At 36.2% G+C, this 18,718-nt stretch overlaps 1 protein-coding gene and 1 pseudogene across 11 annotated transcripts in view; both read left to right on the forward strand.

The window, feature by feature from the left end:
• KIAA0586 (KIAA0586 ortholog) overlaps positions 1 to 18,718 on the forward strand; it is a 123,413-nt gene that overhangs the window by 25,735 nt on the left and 78,960 nt on the right. For all 11 annotated transcript variants that reach the window (XR_013521235.1, XR_013521236.1, XM_035260629.3 and 8 more), the window contains 8 exons: positions 1,156 to 1,279; positions 4,432 to 4,564; positions 5,515 to 5,735; positions 6,195 to 6,267; positions 7,519 to 7,746; positions 8,670 to 8,844; positions 13,103 to 13,297; positions 14,970 to 15,157. Coding sequence is in view for 9 of the 11 variants with exons in the window: in XM_035260629.3 (XP_035116520.1) it covers positions 1,156 to 1,279; positions 4,432 to 4,564; positions 5,515 to 5,735; positions 6,195 to 6,267; positions 7,519 to 7,746; positions 8,670 to 8,844; positions 13,103 to 13,297; positions 14,970 to 15,157 (1,337 nt within the window). In the remaining 2 variants the exon portion in view is untranslated. The remainder of the gene's footprint in view (positions 1 to 1,155; positions 1,280 to 4,431; positions 4,565 to 5,514; positions 5,736 to 6,194; positions 6,268 to 7,518; positions 7,747 to 8,669; positions 8,845 to 13,102; positions 13,298 to 14,969; positions 15,158 to 18,718) is intronic.
• LOC108593497 (heat shock factor-binding protein 1 pseudogene) lies at positions 11,480 to 12,032 on the forward strand (annotated as a pseudogene).

Raw genomic sequence — 18,718 nt, forward strand, 5'->3', positions numbered from 1 at the left:
CTAAATACCACCTGTTCCCCAAAAATCTATGGAAATTAAAAAAAAATTAAAAGAAAAATAGTGTGTTACTGAGTCTTAAAATGTACCCCTTTTAACAAAAGTAAATGGAATATTAAATGCTTTTATTCTTGGAATCATTTAAATGCATGCAAGTCTTATCTTAGGCACATTTAAGGAATTTTAAGAAAGGCAGAAGATAATAAAATCTGTAATAAAGAAGGCAATCTCTCAACAAAAATTATTATGTAGTCTTACTACATACAAACAAGGCTAAAGGATAGATCCACTTAATTGGTACTTTGAAGAAATAGATAAATCTCTTCTTTACATTTATAAAAATCTTCTATTTTGCTAGACTTTGTGATGATGACACTTCTCACTCAAATTCCTTTTTTTCTGTGATGAAAATAAATTTAGGGTTTTTTCTATGAATTCAAACTTTTACTTATTTATTTATTTATTTATTTATTTTTCTAGAGACAGGGTCTTGCTGTGTTGCGCAGGCTGGTCTCAAACTCCTGGCCTCAAGCAGTCCTCCTGCCTCAGCTTCCCAAAGTGCTGGGATCGCAGGCATGAGCCACAAGTAGGTTGGGAGTATAGATAAAATGAGGCTAGCCATGAGTTAATGATGTTGTGATACAGTTTTTGTTTTTCTGTTTTTTTTGAGACAGAATTTGGCTCTTGTTGCCTAGGCTAGAGTCCAATGGGGCGATCTCAGCTCACTGCAACCTCCGTCTCCCAGGTTCAAGCAATTCTCCTGCCTTATCCTCCCAAGTAGCTGGGATTACAGGCATGCACCACCATGCCCGGCTAATGTTTGTATTTTTAGTAGAGATGGGATTTCTCCATGTTGGTCAGGCTTGTCTTGAACTCCTGATCTCGGGTGATCCGCCTACCTTGGCCTCCCGTAGTGCTGAGATTATAGGTGTGAGCCACTGCACCCAGCCTGTGGTATGGTTTTATGAGGTATAAATATTTAGTTTTACTTGATGAGTATATTTATAGCCTACATTGTAGGCTATACTGTAGGCTATAAATTGAGTAGATAGTCATCATAAGAAACTAACTTAGGCCAGCATACAAATATGTGAGATATCATATAAAAGAGAAATTAATTCGTGTTTGGAAAATGATACTATATCTCTTCTATTTCAGGAAATGTAGGACTATTGGAACAAATTTTGAATAATAATGATTCTTTGTCAAGAAAAAGTGAATCATCAAACACCACCTCACTAACTAGGTCAAAAATAGGATGGAATCTTGAGAAAACAGACAGGTACTGTAATGAAAACTAGGTTGAAAAGAGCTTTGTTCAGATTTTTCAAATTTTCTTTCTGACTTTTAATAAATTATAGCATTGCTTCTTAAATTTATCTTAGATATAGTTACTATTTTCTGATGCTAATATATCTTCCCCCTTTCTATAATGTTACTATGAAATGAATATCTAATTTTTTTCAAAATATAGATTATTAATATCTAATGTATGTAGATTATTCATTTCTGATTAAATGATATCTGGAATTTGTTTCAAAAATAATCCAATATAGGGTAGGGACAAGTAGGTTGGGAGTGTAGATAAAATGAGGCTAGCCATGAGTTAATGATTGTTGTTAGGGTATATGAGGTTCATTTTAGTATTTTCTCTATTTTTGTGTTTATTTGAAATTTTACATAATATAAAGTTAAAAAAAATAAAATGTGGGCCATGATAGTTATATTTATCTTCAACATCTTTAAAACCACAGTAATAAAAACTAAAGGAGCCATATGTTGAGTAATTTTATGCAGAGATATTATACAATTTTAGTCTATTTACATTTAATGTAATTACTGATAAGGTAGGATTTATGTCTACCATGTTGCTTTCTCTATGCCTTAGGTCTTTTAGTTTCACTGCTCCTCTCTTAGTGCCTTCTTTTGTATTAGAGATTTTCTAGTTGCACCATTTTAATTATTTTGTCATTTCCTTTGCTACTTTTTTTTAGTTATTTTCTTAGTGGTCACTGTAGGAATTATAATTAACATATTAATTTAAAACAATCTAATTTGGATTACTAGTGATTTAATTTCAGTAGTATTCAAAAACTTTTCTCCAGTAAAGCCCTGTTCCCTCCACTTTTCTTTCCTCTATTATTATCATACAAATTACATCTTTATACATTATAAGCCCATCTAGAGAGCTTGGTAATTAGTATTTGATGCAGCTGTCTTTTAAGTCGGATAGGAAAAGAAAAGAGATACAAATAAAAATATATATGCTGGCTTTTATATTTACCTATATAGTTCGTCTTTACTAGTACCCTGTTTCTTCATATGGATTCAAGTTAGTCTAATATCTTTTTATCCCACCCTGAAGGACTCCTGCTAACATTTTGTATACGATACGTCTGTTAACAATGAATTATTTCAGTTTTTGTTTATCTGGTACTGTCTTAATTTCTTTTTCACTTTTTGTTGTTTAAACAAAAATTTGGTTTCTCATAGTTGTGGAAGCCAGAAGTTCAAAATCAAGGTGCTGGCTGGGTTGGTTTCCTTTGAGGCCTCTCTTCTTGGCTTACAGGTGGCCTCCCTCTTACTGTCTCTTCACATGGTCATCCCTCTCTGCACACACACCCCTGATGTCCCCTCCTTCACTTTTGAAGGATAGTTTTACTACATATAGCATTCTTGGTAGATGTTCTTTTTCAGCTTTTTGAGTGTGATATCTGACTGCCTTCTGGACTTTATGGTTTCTGATGAGGAATTGTGTGTTGGTGTGCTTGATGGTGTCTCATAGGTCTCTAAGACGATTAATTTTTCTTCATCTATTTTTCTTTCCATTTCTGAGACTGGATATTCTCAATTAACCTGTCTTCAAGTTTGTTATTTCTTTTGCCAACTCAAATATGGTGTTGATCCCCTCTAGTGAATTTACATTTCAACTGCAGAATTTCTGTTTGTCTTTTTAAAAAATATTTTCTATCTCCTTATTGATCATTCTATATTTAGCAAGACTTTATTCTTAAACTTTCCTTTAACTTTTAAACTTGTTTCTTTTAGTAATAGCTGATTTGTAGTCTTTGCCTAGTACATCTAATATCTGGGATTCCTCAAGGGAAGTTTCTTTTGACTGTGCTTTTTTCTATGTTTGGGTTATACTTTCCTGTTTCTTTGTATGTCTTGTAAATTTTTGTTGAAAGCTGGGCATTTTACATAATACAGTGTGGCAACTCTGGAAATTAGATTCTTTCACCTCCCAGAGTTTATTGTTGTTGCTAGCTATTGTTGCTGTTTGTTTAGTGACTTTCCTGGACTAATTCTGTGAAGTCTGTATTCTTTGTCATATGCACCCACTGAAGTCTCTGTTTTGTTAGCTTAGTCTACTAATGATTGGAAAGAGATTTCCTTAACTGCCTTGAACTGATAAGTCTCCTTCTCTTTGCCCTGGATTCCGTGTGTGTGTGTGTGTGTGTGTGTGTGTGTGTGTGTGTGTATGTGTGTGCATGAGCTAGAGCATGCCTCCAGTGCCTGGCAGATTATGAGTCTATTTTAGCCTTCACTTCTTAACTTGTACAGAGCATCAAGGTCAGCTAGAAGTGAGTGGTTAGGATCTTCCCAGGTCTCTCTTGGGCATGTATATAACCCTGTATGTAGACTAGAAGGCATGGCCTTCTAAATTCCCAGGAATATGTTGGAGCTTTTCAAAACTCCACCATGGACATCTTATTACCTAGATTTTTAAGATTTATTGACCACAATCTTGTTTTCCCCAACTAGTATCACAACCTCAGGCTGCTGAGATGTTAAACAATTGCCAGTGTTTTTGAAAAATGTCCTGGGTATGGTTTCTCACTCATCTAGCTGTGAGTCAGATCAGACAAAGACAAGCACTATGAATGAGACTTTTGGGAGAGCTCCAAGCCATCCTACACTCTTTAGTGGTTTTGAGACTGTTGGTTTTCAAGGCCACCACAGAATTGGATAGGCAAGTTAAAAAAATTCTATAAAGCTTGCTGTTCTTACCTAGAGTCAGCCATTTTTCCTGAATCAATGCCCCTCGGGTTGTTGTAAGTCTTTAATTTCCAGAGGTTAGCAAAATTTGATTTTGATGATTTTTGCTAGGGTTCTCATTATGCTTACAGAGCAGTAGATTTTCAGAAGTTCTTACTCCACCAATCTGGAAGTGCTTCTAGATGTTGCTTCTTGAAAGCACAACCTTTTCCTGCTCCTTTTTTGCTACATCTAAATTTTTCTGGTTAGATGAATTTTTGTCTCTTGTTATTTTCTGTGTTTCATGTGTTTTTAGTCACATAACTGATTAATTCCCTGGTACAATTTTAATAGGATAGCACTTAGTAATGTATAAAGACTGTATCAAAGAGATGGGTAATGAAATGTTTACTGAATTTACAACAATTTAGAAAACTTAAAAAAAATCTTTTATAGCATTGAAACGCTACCTTCTGAAAGATTTCCTTCCTATGAAGAGCTAGGAACAGCTAAAGTGACTGTGCAGAAGTCTGATGATGTTCTTCATGACCTTGGCCAAAAGAAGAAAGAAACAGATGGCATGGTTCAGGTAAAATGGGAATGGTCTTAACATTTATAATTGGTTAAGATAAAAATTAAAAGAAATAAAAAAGGTTATAAAGATAAAAATTAGGAGGAAGGATGAAGAAAAAGCACTGAAAAAGACCTGTTAGCCATGACTGTTCCATTTACAAAATATTTCCAGAGGCCTTCACCAAGTGATTTCTACTTATCGCTCCTTGACGAGGACTGAGCCATATAGCCACCTCTGGCTTCCCAGCTTCTGTTAGAAATGGAGGAAGGGGAAAAGAAGACCTGTGAATGAATAGACCTCATTTATCCAATCCACAATGTCTGCCATACATTCCATACATAAACAGCCAACTTGCTTTTATTTTGGTTTAGCTTTCTTCAGCAGAGAGAGCTATTTTTGGTCTCTGGACTGCTCAACACTTCTGTGGATTTCCCACCTCTATTTTATTTGACACTCACATTAGGATTTCTTTCTTTTCTTTTTTTTTTTTTGGAGGGGACATAGTCTCTCTGTATCACCCAGGCTGGAGGTCAGTGACATGATCTAAGCTCACCGCACCCTCTGCCTCCCAGCTTCAAGTGATCCTACCTCAGCCTCCTGAGTAGCTAGGATTACAAGCATGTGCCATGATGCCCGGCTGATTTTTGTGTTTTTTAGTAGAGACCGGGTTTTACCATGTTGGCCTCGCTGGTCTCGAACTCCTGACCACAGGTGATCTACCTGCCTCAGCCTCCCAAAATGCTGGGATTACAGGTGTGAGCCACCGTTCCTGGCCCACATTAGTATTTCTAAATGGAGGAAAAGCACTTTGATTGCCAAGTATTCTTTTGTAACTCTTCAATTTGACAAATTGAGTCCTTAGAATATATTGGCATAGTGTATGGCCCCAATGTTAGTGATAGCCCTTGTTTTGATTAAAAGAATCAATGTGAGTTTAGTAACTTTTGGTCTTTTTTTCTTTTAAGCCAAAAGAATCTCTGAGTATGTTGAAGCTTGCAGATCTTCCACAGAATTCTGTTAAGCCTCAAACAAGCAATACAACAAAATCTGTGTTGAAAGATGCTGAGAAGATTTTGAGAGGAGTACAGAACAATAAAAAAGTACTTGAAGAAAACCTGGAAGCTATTATTCGTGCAAAAGATGGAGCTGCCATGTATTCACTTATCAATGCTTTATCTACCAACAGGTAAGAGGATGTTGGCATCCGAGATTATTTATGAGACTGACAGTTCTACTTCTTAATTTTTTTCTAAGCACTTTATTTTGCTTAAAATGTTTTAGTGTTTTTTAAAAGGTTCTTTATTGCCTTTGAGGATGTAGAACTTATTATAAAGTTAGAATTTGGTTATATACATGGTGGTACTACTGTTTTCTGGTGGAAATTTTTCTTTTAGTTTTTTCTTTCTTTGGTCTACATGTGTTTTTCAAACATTTATCAAATATTTGATGAAAACTAGTACCATTGGTTTTTTTCTTTTCAGATGAAGGATATTAGGCCCCTATCCTACTTTCCTAATAACCTTTTCTTTTCAGATGAAGGTTATTAGGCTAGTAGGTTCACAACTAGATAAGAGTTAGATCTGATCCAAGTCCTGCTCAGGACATTAAGTGCTAATTTGAGAAAATTCCTTTTTCTCTTTTATAGAGAGATGTCAGAGAAAATTAGGATCAGAAGGACAGTGGATGAGTGGATTAAAACTATTTCTGCAGAAATTCAGGTATGTCTTGGAAAAAACTGATTAAGTGAATTCTCAGAAGATAACATTGATTCCAATTTATAGGCATTACACTTGTTTTCAAAATATTTCTTATATGAAAATCCACTTATAGTTTTTAATTTCACTCTCACTCTTTATATTTACTTAGTAATAAATTTAGTTTTAACAAGTACTTTATCTCAAATTATATTGTGGCTCTTAATTTGGCAAATTGTTGAACAATAAAATATGAATAATCTGAAAGAAAATTTAGCAAAAGTCTTTGGAAAAGGAATTATAATTGCAAAGATATTTTAAAACAGCAGATTTAGAAGTATTGGCTCACCAAAGTGAAAATACCAGAGTTGTGCAAAGAGAAAAAAAAACTAGATTTATTAAGTTTACAGAAGTCAGTTCCAGATGGAAAAACAGCCTCTTTCTCACATCCACAATAGGAATGCACATCTTCAAACATTTAGCATTGTGAAGGTCTGCGAATTATCTTTCTTAGGAAATTAAAAAATTTTATATATTTGAGTGAGCCAAACTAGACCGGTTAAGCTGGGTGCAAGGTGTGTTTTTTTTTTACTGTAGATGTGCTTATGTGCTACTCACTATGGTAGCAAGGTGAAGCATCAGTACTGTTTCACATCAATAAACACAGAAATATATGTTGAAACTTTGTTGTTAAAGAAGATATATTTCTAATGAAGGTATGAAAAATTTATTTTAGGTACTATAAGATGCACACACACAAAAAGTTGGACTAAGAATCTGAAGATTTGGAATCTAGTTTTGGCTCTACAGTCAACTGGCAGTATATCTCACTCTTGGCCATGAATTCCATGTAAAATATGATTGTTTAAACTTCCAAATAATTTTAATTTATTTTTACCTCAGAGTTTTGTTACAAAATTGTTTCCTTTTTTTGAAATGTATGTTTTATTTTTTAAATTGTTAACAAAATTCATTTGGTTCAAGCATCAAAAAGTGTAAAAAGGTTTGTCACTTAAAGTTGTCCTCCTACCCCTGCAACCCTTCTATTATTTCCCATTCCTCCTGCTTCAAAAGATACTAGTCTTTTTAGGGTTTTATTTTTCCAGAGAATTTTTATTTTTATATATCCAATAAAGCCAATATCCTTTATTTTAACATATTTAAAACTGCTAACTGTATTTACATAACAGCAAAAAATAAATTCTAATACTTTCTGATGTGAAAGCATTACTATTTGGATGTATTTTAAGTAATTTTAACTTTGGTTATATTAAGGATGAACTGTCAAGAACAGATTATGAACAAAAAAGATTTGATCAGAAGTATCAGAGGACCAAGAAAGCTCACAATATGACTAAAGATATTAGAACCAACACACAAGATAAAACTGTAAACAAATCTGTAATTCCAAGAAAACATTCTCAAAAGCAAGTCGAAGAGCATTTTAGAAATCTACCTATAAGGGGCATGCCTCCTGCAAGTATACAGAAAGAGAGAAAAGAAGTAAGATCCTAATCTATTCTTTTAACATAATTGTTGCATTAAAATCAATCATTTCCTTTAAGAGATAATTAATGAAGCAAATGTGATGGTGTTTTAAAATATGAAGAATTATACAAATGTAGGCTATTTTTATACTATTGATACTTAGAATTTTGGATTTATAATGTGAAAAGCACTGAACAAAATAGATAGTTCCTTTCTTCTGAGACCTCACACCCTGGTATCATAGTTTTGTAGTTATAGCAGGTGTATCTAGAGATCATTTAGACCAAAAACTGGATTCTCTAGTTGATGGTACTCAAAATTGTGTTTCATTTGTGTGTGTGTGTGCATGTGTGTGTGTAGTTTATTTTTTCAGTGTAACAAATGCATGTTTAGTGCCTAGTATATGCAAGCCATGGTACTAGATTGTATGGAGGAAATTTTTTTGACTGCTCTAAGTAGGCTATAACTTTCTTAGTGCCAAATATGGATTGTTGAAAAGATCAGCAAATATCTAATTCAATCCTTGGTACTTAGTAGATGCTCAGTAAATGCTACCTTTCTGTAACATTTAGATTATGGTTGAAGGTGGGTTCAGGAATATGCAAAATTATTTAAAAGTTAAGGTTATTGTATTTTTATTGTACTTGAATATAATAAATAAGTAAAATGTATTTAAATGTTTCTCTTTGGTGCTGAAAATATACTTAGTAAGGTAAAAATTTTCATGTTTCTTAGGTGGATGATTTTTTATATTTAAAGCTTTTCAAACTAATGCTTGAAATCTATATCTAGAATTTAAGGGCTGTTTAAAAGAGGTTATTTTTGACCTGATCATTCTTATTATAGTACTTAAGCTAGCAAAAGGTGGCTTTAGAAAAATGAGAGAAAATAGTTTGATGACTATTTTCATGGTGAGTTCAATAACTTTATACACATAGGGGCTTTTGAAAGCATCCACAGTAATTCAAGATGAAGATTATATGTTACAAGTCTATGGAAAACCAGTTTATCAGGGCCATCGAAGCACTCTTAAAAAAGGACCATATCTCAGATTTAATTCTCCATCTCCTAAGTCCAAACCACAGAGACCAAAAGTAATAGAACGAGTTAAAGGTAAGGAATCTCATTTTTTGTGTTTACTCTCACTTCTTAGTAGTATCAGTTTAACATGTAAAGTTTCTTTTTGCTTTTTATTTATTACTTATAAATGCAGTTAAAATTATATAATGCTTGGTGATGAAAAATAATTCCTTTTAGGAGAGGTAGGAAGAAATAGGCTAAAACTTAAAAATCATACACAAGATAGGAATAATTGGGAAGAAATGTAGGGTTAAATGGCATCTTCAGAAAAAGCATCGTAAAAGTTTTATTTAGGAGAAAATGAATTTTTTTTTTTTTTGAGACAGGGTCTCATTCTGTCCCCCAGGCTGGATTGCAGTGGTACAATCACAGTTCACTGCAGCCTTGACATGCTGGGCTCAAGTGATCCTCCCTCCTCAGCCTCCCAAGTAGCTGGGACGATAAGCAAACACCACCACACATGGCTAATTTTTTTGTATTTTTTGTAGAGACAGGATTTTGCCATATTGCCTAGGCTGGGTGATGATGAATCTTGAGCATCTAAATTATAATCTAGACATTTCCCTAAAGACCTTGGTCCATTATGTTCTTATGAACAGAAAGATCAGCCATATGCTGTTCATTATCATAAATGTGTTGATGGGCACTTTTGCAGTTTTGTTTTAAAAGAGACTTAGGTAGAAAGGTGAAGACTTTTTTTGTTGCTTTTGTGCACAACTGAAAACATCTTCATTTATCACTGTGTGTTTTGAGTCACATCTACTGTTTCACCAGTACTGTATATTTAAGTATAACTCTTGGTTATATACTGAGTCTGTTAACTTTGGTTATGTACTATAGTTTATCAGCTTCTACTTAGCAATCAGTAAGCAACAGTTGACAATATGTGATATCTAGTAGACACACATCTGTTTTCCTCTCTTATCCTTTCTAGAAGTTGGCGCTATGGTGGTTACTTTGGTCACCTTTCCTTTCTAAAGGTTATGTAATCATACAGAGTGTCAGGTTATATAGAAATTTTACTTACATTATTTTAAAATGGAAAGCATATAGCTTATGGGTGATATTTATCCTAATGGATGGTATTTACCCTAAAGTTTTCTCTTATTTAGTGTAGTTTGCTAATTTTTTTTTTTTTAGATGGAAGTCTTGCTCTGTCACCTGGGCTGGAGTGCAGTGGCGTGATCTCAGCTCACTGCAACCTCTGCCTCCAGGGTTCAAGCGATTTTCCTGCCTTAGCTTCCTGAGTAACTAGGATTACAGGGATGTGCCATGACGCCTGGCTAATTTTCTTTTGTATTTTTATTAGAGACAGGGTTTCGCCATATTGGCCAGGCTCCTTGAACTCCTGCCCTCAGGTGACCCACCCACCTTGGCCTCCCAAAGTGCTGGGATTATAGGTGTGAGCCACCATGCCTGGCCTAGTGTAGCTTTGCTAGTAATTTACATGTGGGATTTTGAAAGTCTTTGCAAAAAATAATTTGAGATTTTAAAATGCTTTCAGATCCGAAAATAACTTTATTCAGTAACCCTTTTAATGGTCAGAAGTAATTGAGAGCCTGTATTAGTCCATTTTTACACTGCTATAAAGAACTTCCTGAGACTGGGTAATTTATAAAGAAAAAAAGGTGGAATTGACTCACAGTTCCATTTCGCTGGGAAGGCTGCAGGAAACTTACAGTCATGACGGAAGGGAAGCAAGTCACGTTTTACATGGCATCAGGAGAGACAGAGCATAGAAAGCCATGCCCTTTTAATCAAATCTCATGAGAACTCACTATCACAAGAACAAATTAGGGGAAACTGTCCCCATGATGCAGTCATCTACCACCAGGTCTCTCCTGTGACACATGGGGATCAATTTGAGATGAGATTTGGGTAGGGACACAGAGCCAAGCCATATCAGAACCTAAGGACTTATGCTCATCCTAGGGCCTCAGTACCTGCCATTTCCCCTGTCTGGAGAGCTCTTGGTTCAAACAGTTGCATGGTTCTCTCTCTCAGTTCTTCCCTCTCTGCTCTTAGATGTTAGCTCATTAGAGAGATCTACCCTGACCATTCTATTCAAAGACTTATCTTCTGTTCCTCTTTATCTCCTCACCCTGCCGTATTGTTCTTCATAGCACTTCACACTTCTTGTGTTACATTTTTGTTTGTTTTATTATTTATTTGTTTGTCACTACTAGACTGTAAACTCCACGAGTACAGTTGGTTTAGTCACCTCTGTATTCCTTGTGCCTGAAACAATGTTTAACACATATTAAATGCTGAAAAAACATTTTAAACAAACACTATTCATTTAATAGAATGAATGAGTATCAGAATACAAGATGAAAGAATATAGACATGGTACGAAAATTTTTCTTCCTGGGATCATAAACAAAAGGAACCTATATTTAAAAGTCTAGATGTATAGGTTGGGCACAGTGCCTCATGCCTATAATCCTACCACTTTGGGAGGCTGAGGCAGGAGGATTGCTTGATACCCAGGATTCAAGACCAGCCTTGGCAACCTAGCTAGATTCCATCTCTACAATAAATTAAAAATATTAGCAGGGTGTGCCTGTAGTCCCAGCTACTTGGGAGGCTGAGGTGGGAGGATTGCTTTAGCACTTGAGCCTTGCAGTTCAAGGTTGTAGTGAGCTATGATAGTGCCACTGCACTCCAGCCTGAGCAACTGAGCAAGATTCTGTCTCTGTAAAACAAAAATTGAATACATAAGAACACCCACATGTGAAATGGAAGTGTAGGTGATGGTCTGAGACATCACCACCAAGCTGGGTACTAGGGAGATGGTTGAGACTGACCCCAGGACCATGCAGGACCTTACCTCAGTGGTGCAGACACTCCTGCAGCAGATGCAAGATAAATTTCAGACCATGTCTGACCAGATCATTGGGAGAATTGATGATTTAAGTAGTCACATTGATAATCCGGAGAAGAACATCACAGACCTTATGACATGGGCTGGAATGGAAGAACTGGAAGGTGAAAACAAGATATCTGCCACAAAAAGAGAGTTAAGGGTTGCCAATAATTTATACTGGAATCTGGAACACCATTTTTCCAAGCCAAGAGAAGACTGAATGGCTTTTTGCAGCTAAATACTGTGTGTAGACAGGTTTTATATTATAAAATGTGCTTTCTTATCACATACTACATAGTCAGTTTACAGAGTGCTTTACCCCCTAGTTTCTTGAACATGGTATCTTCATATCTTGGACCTTGGTCAGTTGTGCTATTAATTATTAAACACTAAAACTGGGGGTTTCTGCATTAAAAAAAAAAGCACCTACATGTTAAAAGTAAAAATGGATGGAGCAGGATGGCATGAGACTTTATTGTGCTACTTAGAACAGCATGCAATGTAAAACTTATGACTTAGCTGGGCATGGTGGTGTGCATCTGTGGTCTTATCTACTCTGGAGGCTGAGGTGGGGGGATCACTTGAGCCTGGCAGGCAGAAGTTACAGTGAACTGAGATCACACCACTGCACTCCAGCCTGGGTGGAGTAAGACTCCATCTCAAATAATAATAATAATAATAATTTTAAAAACTTATGAATTATTTTTTTCTCAAATTTTCCATTTGATATTTTCCAATTAAGGTTGACCCCGGGTAACTGAGACAGGGAAAGAGAAACTACAGATAAGGAGGGCCTACTATATAACAGTATTAATTTGTAAGGTTTAGGTACGTATAGAATTAGATTATCTGTACATAATTTTTAAATATAAAGGCTGGTTATTCAGAATTGTGTTATGCATAAAGGTGTAAGAAAAAAATGAAAATCATCCAGTTCCAAAAATGATCATTAACTTTTTTGTACCTATAGAAAAAAATTTAATGAATTCAAACATTGAATATTTTTTAGAATCTTTAACATTTTTTTCTAGTTGTATCTATTCTGTCATAGTAGCTGTACAAGTTGTTTATCTATTTAAGGGCTGGCAACTATGGCCTACAGGTGAGCCGACTATTTTTATCAAGTTTTATTTGCATCTAACTGTGTTTCTTCATTTAAATATTGTCCATGGCTTCTTTCATGATACAACAGCAGAACTGAGTCATTACAGCTGAGATCATGTGGCCTGCCAGACTGAAATATTTACTATCTGGCCATTTAAGCAGTTTGGCACCTCTGGTCTATATATTACTTCTGTTTTGGGGCCCTGTAACTTTATATATAGAATTGAGATTTTTCTGTGAAGAGCTATTGTATTTCTAGATGGCTGGATAGTAGATGTTTTAACAGTATTTTTAAATGTCTGCCATTGGTAATTATTATAGGCACTAAGGTAAAGTCAATAAGAACACAGACTGACTTCTATGCAACGAAACCTATAAAGATGGATTCCAAAATGAAACATTCCATTCCTATGTTACCTCATGGCGATCAGCAGTATTTATTCAGCCCAAGTAGAGAAATGCCTACTTTTTCAGGTACACTGGAAGGTCATCTGATTCCTATTGCAATTCTTTTAGGTAAGACCCAACAAAATATGTGGGATGAATTTTGTTTATTTATTCATTTGTTTATTTATTAGAGACAGGATTTTGCTATGTGGCTCAGGCTGGTCTGGAACTCCTGGACTCAAGCAATTTGCCTACCTCAACCTCTCAAAGTGCTGAGATTACAGGCGTGAGCCACCGTGCCCAGCCTGTGAATTTTAAATTCTTATCAGCAGTAGCAGAACTTACAAGATGGTACTAACATGATAGTCACCTACCTTTTCCTGTAAATGTTGTTTGTTTTTGTGGGGAAGGGCTCAGAGTGTATTTTGTGCTGTATAATAGCAGTCTCTGAAATGGTGGGAAGCATTCTTTTGATAGGTTATAGTATATTATTATAGATGAAATGAAGTTTTAAAAAATGTTTTGGCTGGGCACAGTGGCTCATGCCTTTAATCACAGCACTTTGGGAAGCTGAGATGGGATGATTGCTTGAGACCAGTAGTTCGAGACCAGCCCAAGCAACTGTGCTTGTCTCTTAAAAAAAAATTATCTGGGCTTGGTGGAATACCCTATAGACCTAGCTACTCTGGAGGCTGAAGCAGGAGAATCCCTTCAGCCTAGGCCAAGAGTTTGAGGCTGCAGTAAATGATGATTATGCCACTGTACTCCAGCTTGGATAACAGAGCAACACCCTGTGTCTTAAAAGAAAAGTTTAAATATGTCATAGACATTGATAATAATTCAAGAAGTCTGATTGGCTTGTTAATACCATTATGTCTTTGGGGAAGTATTCATGTACTTTTTTGTACTTTTGTACTAGGCTATCAGAGTGAAAGCTGTGTGGGTGTGTAATCTAAGCCAATAACTGTTTATTTACTTATTTGCATTCTTTGAGTTGTCATGTTAAAAATTAAACAGATCATTTTTGTCCTCATACCAGCTCTTCAAGTCCAATTAGCTCTTTTTTTTCCCTTTAGTATCATTGCTATTATTTTGTTTTGGTTAATGATTTAAGTATGAATATTTTTTAACATAAGATAATTTTTTATTTTTGAAATTATGGGTTAATGGCATGTCAACATAATAGCTCTCTGTTTAAACATATCTTCTAGTAATAAAATAGCTAACACTTTTAAAGTCCTTACTATGTGCCAGGTACAGTTCTGAGCACTTTACATATATTCTCTCATTTAATCCACCCTATAAAGCACATGGTATTATACAAATTATATAGCTAAAGAAACTGAAGCACAAAGGGATTACATAATTTGTCAAAGGCCACACAGCGGGAATGGTGTCAGTATTCAAACCCAGGCAGAGGCAGTCTGGCTTTATAGTCTGTATTTTCAACAAGTACACTGTACTACCCCTTTTTACTTTGATATGTAGAAAACAAGTAGGACTTTGGAAATGAAAGTTTTTGACATTTTGAAATGTGCATAATATTAATAGCTTTATATTAGCCTTTATTTTGAGGATTAAAGTAGATAGTGATGTAAAGTGTTAGTACACATAACTCCCTAGTAAAAGTCGCTGGGTATGGTGAATATGTCGGTAATGTTGATGATGGAGAGAGAGGTGATTGTCAGATAGGACCTTTTTTCATATGAGAATATAGCCATTAAGATCCAGGCGGTGTATTAGACATTTCTTTTTTTTTTTTCTGAAATAGTTGACTTATTTTTTCCCCTAAACTTCTTAGGACAAACCCAAAGTAATAGTGATTCTGTGCCACCTGCTGGAGTGATTGTCAGCAAGCCACACCCTGTAACTGTGACTACTTCTATTCCTCCATCATCTCAAAGAGTAGAAACTGGAGTAAAGAAACCTAACATAGCTGTTGTAGAAATAAAGTCAGAAAAAAAGGATCCTCCTCGGCTTACTGTACAGGTATGCCAGTGTGTATGAGTAGAAAATTTTAAGGAAGAAACAATTTTTTTGCTTAACATTAGCGAAATTCATTTTAATACTTAATGAAAATACTGCTTTCATCATGGCTCCTTTACTTTTTATTTATTTATATTTTTTAGATGGAATTTCACTCTTGTCACCCAGGCTGGAGTGCAATGGTGTGATCTTCGCTCACTGCAACCTCCACCTCCTGGGTTCAAGCAATGCTCCTGCCTCAGACTCCTGAGTAGCTGGGATTACAGGTGCTTGCCACCACGCCCAGCTGATTTTTTGTATTTGCATTAGTAGAGACGGAATTTCACATGTTGGCCAGGCTTGTCTTGAGCTCCTCACCTCAGGTGATCCACCCACCTTGGCCTCCCAAAGTGCTGGGATTACAGGTGTGAGGCACTGTGCCCAGCTGGTTCTTTTATTTTTAAAACTGTGATATTAATGCGATGTCTCTATCCTGTTTTGGATGATTTATGCTATTCTTCTAGGCCAATGACAAGTGGCTTAATAATATTCCAAAGGGAACAGTTGAACTGTGTACTATAACTAATTTTTAAAAAGTTAATATTTGTGACTTATATAATTAATACTTGAAACTTTACAGTAACATATGTTAGAAGACTTGAATGAATACAAGACTTAAACAGGCTCATGTGGGAAGAAACCCTTTGACTTCCACATTCAAACATCTACCCATTGGCCTGGGATCCAGCTGTAGAAGCTGAGGTCTTCACTAGATCTGGACAAAAGTGAACATGAGTGTTTACATGTGATTTTCTATTGACCAGTCAGGAGGCATATGTAGAAAAGTATTCATGAACCATGGTAAACTTTTTGGCTAATTTACTCCAACCCCTGTGTTCATCTTACCATCCTTGCTTACTTACAAGTAATTAGAACACTCCAGTCCTTAAGACTGCTCCAGGGTTCTTCTCGTGATTGAGTTTTCTTGGGCAACTTAGTATGCCTTCTGGGAAGAGAGACTTGCCTCATTCTTAGGTCCTGACCACTGAGGAGAAGATAATCCTGGAGCTGTCAAATGCCACCACATGTACAGTTGATAGGCTCTTAGTACTGACTTTTAACTGCACACTCCTCCCTGAACAAATGAAACATCCATTTCTACTGCACAAATTTATACAGAACAGCCTCAACCCACCAGCCTGAGAGATTCCCAGAGACTTAGAAATCACCCATATAGCTCCACAAATTCTTCATTCTCATAGAGTGACTTCCACCCTACAGCTAAAATTGACAATATGTTTTCACAGCCAAGTTGTTAGGGCTGAGGCAGTCACTGGGTCTCAGGAAGACTCCTTGCCCTGTGCTGGATAGGAGCAAATGCACAATAAAGCCCTGGCCTGGAGTGGAACCCTTCAACTCCCAGTCATTCTTGCAGGGCAGGGGACTCTCAACATGAACCCAAATTTGTTCCTCACTTACAGCAGTCTGGGCATCCTTCTGACAGTGCAGGCTCACTAACCAGTGTGGCAGCGGTGGAGGCTTTGGGAGACCTGGGGACACTTGAACCTAGACAGCTTCCTGAGCCAAGTGCAAACTCAGTCGATGTGTATTGAATGAATGAGCATCACTAGCACAGTCAATTCTTGGGGAAATTAAAGGAATCCAGATCGGGTGGGGAAAATCCTTAATTAAAAGGCAAGCAATACACAGTAAGAACTTATAAAAAGAAGATGCTAGTAAAGCATTAATTTTTAAATATAAAGATCTCCATAAATTAAGAAAACACATAGATTCAATCTAGAAATATTCAAAGGACATGAATAAGACTCTACAAAAGAGGAAGTACAGTTTATCAGCAAGCAAAATGAATAAATTTTACCAGTAACCAAGATAATGCAAATTAAAATAATATGCTTCCATTTAAAAACTATTATTGCTAAAACAATCATATTATCTAATTTTGGTAAGGGTTGGATAAAACTTAGAATTAATTATGTTTTTGATTATGTAAATAGAGGCTGTTTGGATTATATTTCACCAGTAATTCCAAGAATCTTAAGTATTCGTATCCTGTAGCTCAGAAGGTAGTTAATCCAGTATCTGGCTATCTAGCATAGTGAATTAATTTAGAGTTTAGGAAGAAAACCCTGTGTGTGTGTGTGTGTGTGTGTGTGTGTGTGTGTGTGTATTTGAAGTTTTTTTGTAGTGATACATATATTTTGCAGTGATATATATACATATTTTTTCTATCATTCATATATATATATATATATATATATATATATATGAGATAGTGGAAAAATTGGAAAATTTTCCAAATGGAACATAATTAAATAATTAAGACATATATATTTATTGAAATGTTATATAGTCATTTAAAAATATAATTATGAAGTCAGGCTGGGTGTGGTGGCTCACACCTGTAATCCCAGCACTTTGGGAAGCTGAGGCGGGTGGATCCCAAGGTCAAGAGATCGAGACAATCCTGGTCAACATGGTGAAACCCCGTCTCTACTAAAAATACAAAAAATTAGCTGGGCATGGTGGCGCATGCCTGTAATCCCAGCTACTCAGGAGGCTGAGGCAGGAGAATTGCCTGAACCCAGGAGGCAGAGGTTGCGGTGAGCCGAGATCACGCCATTGCACTCCAGCCTGGGTAACAAGAGCGAAACTCTGTCTCAAAAAATATATAAAAATAAAAAAAATAATTATGAAGTCTGTGCAAAAGTATGATAAAGTGTTTATGGTTCTTCATTGTAATCACAATGAAAAATCAAGAATGAAAACTATTTTTTTGTTTGGAAAGGAGTCTCACTCTGTCACCCAAACTGGAGTGCAGTGGCATGATCTCAGCCACTGTAACCTCCACCTCCCGAGTTCAAGCGATTCTCCTGCCTCAGCCTCCTGAGTAGCTGGGACTACAGGTGTGTGCCACCACACCCGGCTAATTTTTTGTATTTTTAGTAGAGATGGGATTTCACTGTGTTAGCCAGGATGGTCTAGATCTCCTGACCTAGTAATCTGCCTGCCTTGGCCTCCCAAAGTGCTGGGGTTACAAGCGTGAGCCACCAGGCACGGCCAAATGAAAACTATTTTAAATTTGAGTTATGTATAAGTAGATAGTAAAAGACGAAGGGAATAGTGAAAATGAAGTTATCTTAAGATAGAATTTTAGGGCCGGGCATGGTGGCTCACGCCTATAATCCCAGCACTTTGGGAGGCCGAGGCGGGTGGATCATGAGGTCAAGAGATCGAGACCATCCTGGCCAACATGGTGAACCCCGTCTCTACTAAAAGTACAAAAAATTAGCTGGACGTGGTGGTGCGTGCCTGTAGACCTAGCTACTCGGGAGGCTGAGGCAGGAGAATTGCTTGAAACTAGAAAACGGAAGTTGTAGTGAGCCGGGATCGGGCCACTGCACTCCAGCCTGGCGATAGGGCGAGACTCTGTCTCAAAAAAAAAAAAAAAGATAAAATTTTGTGTATTTCCCTCTTTGTTTTTCACATTTTGTAAAATATGCTTTCATAATTTAAAAATTTTGTTATTGGCTGGGCGCGGTGGCTCAAGCCTGTAATCCCAGCACT

Source organism: Callithrix jacchus, chromosome 8 (genome assembly GCF_049354715.1).
Source record: "Callithrix jacchus isolate 240 chromosome 8, calJac240_pri, whole genome shotgun sequence".
Lineage (NCBI taxonomy): Eukaryota > Metazoa > Chordata > Mammalia > Primates > Cebidae > Callithrix > Callithrix jacchus.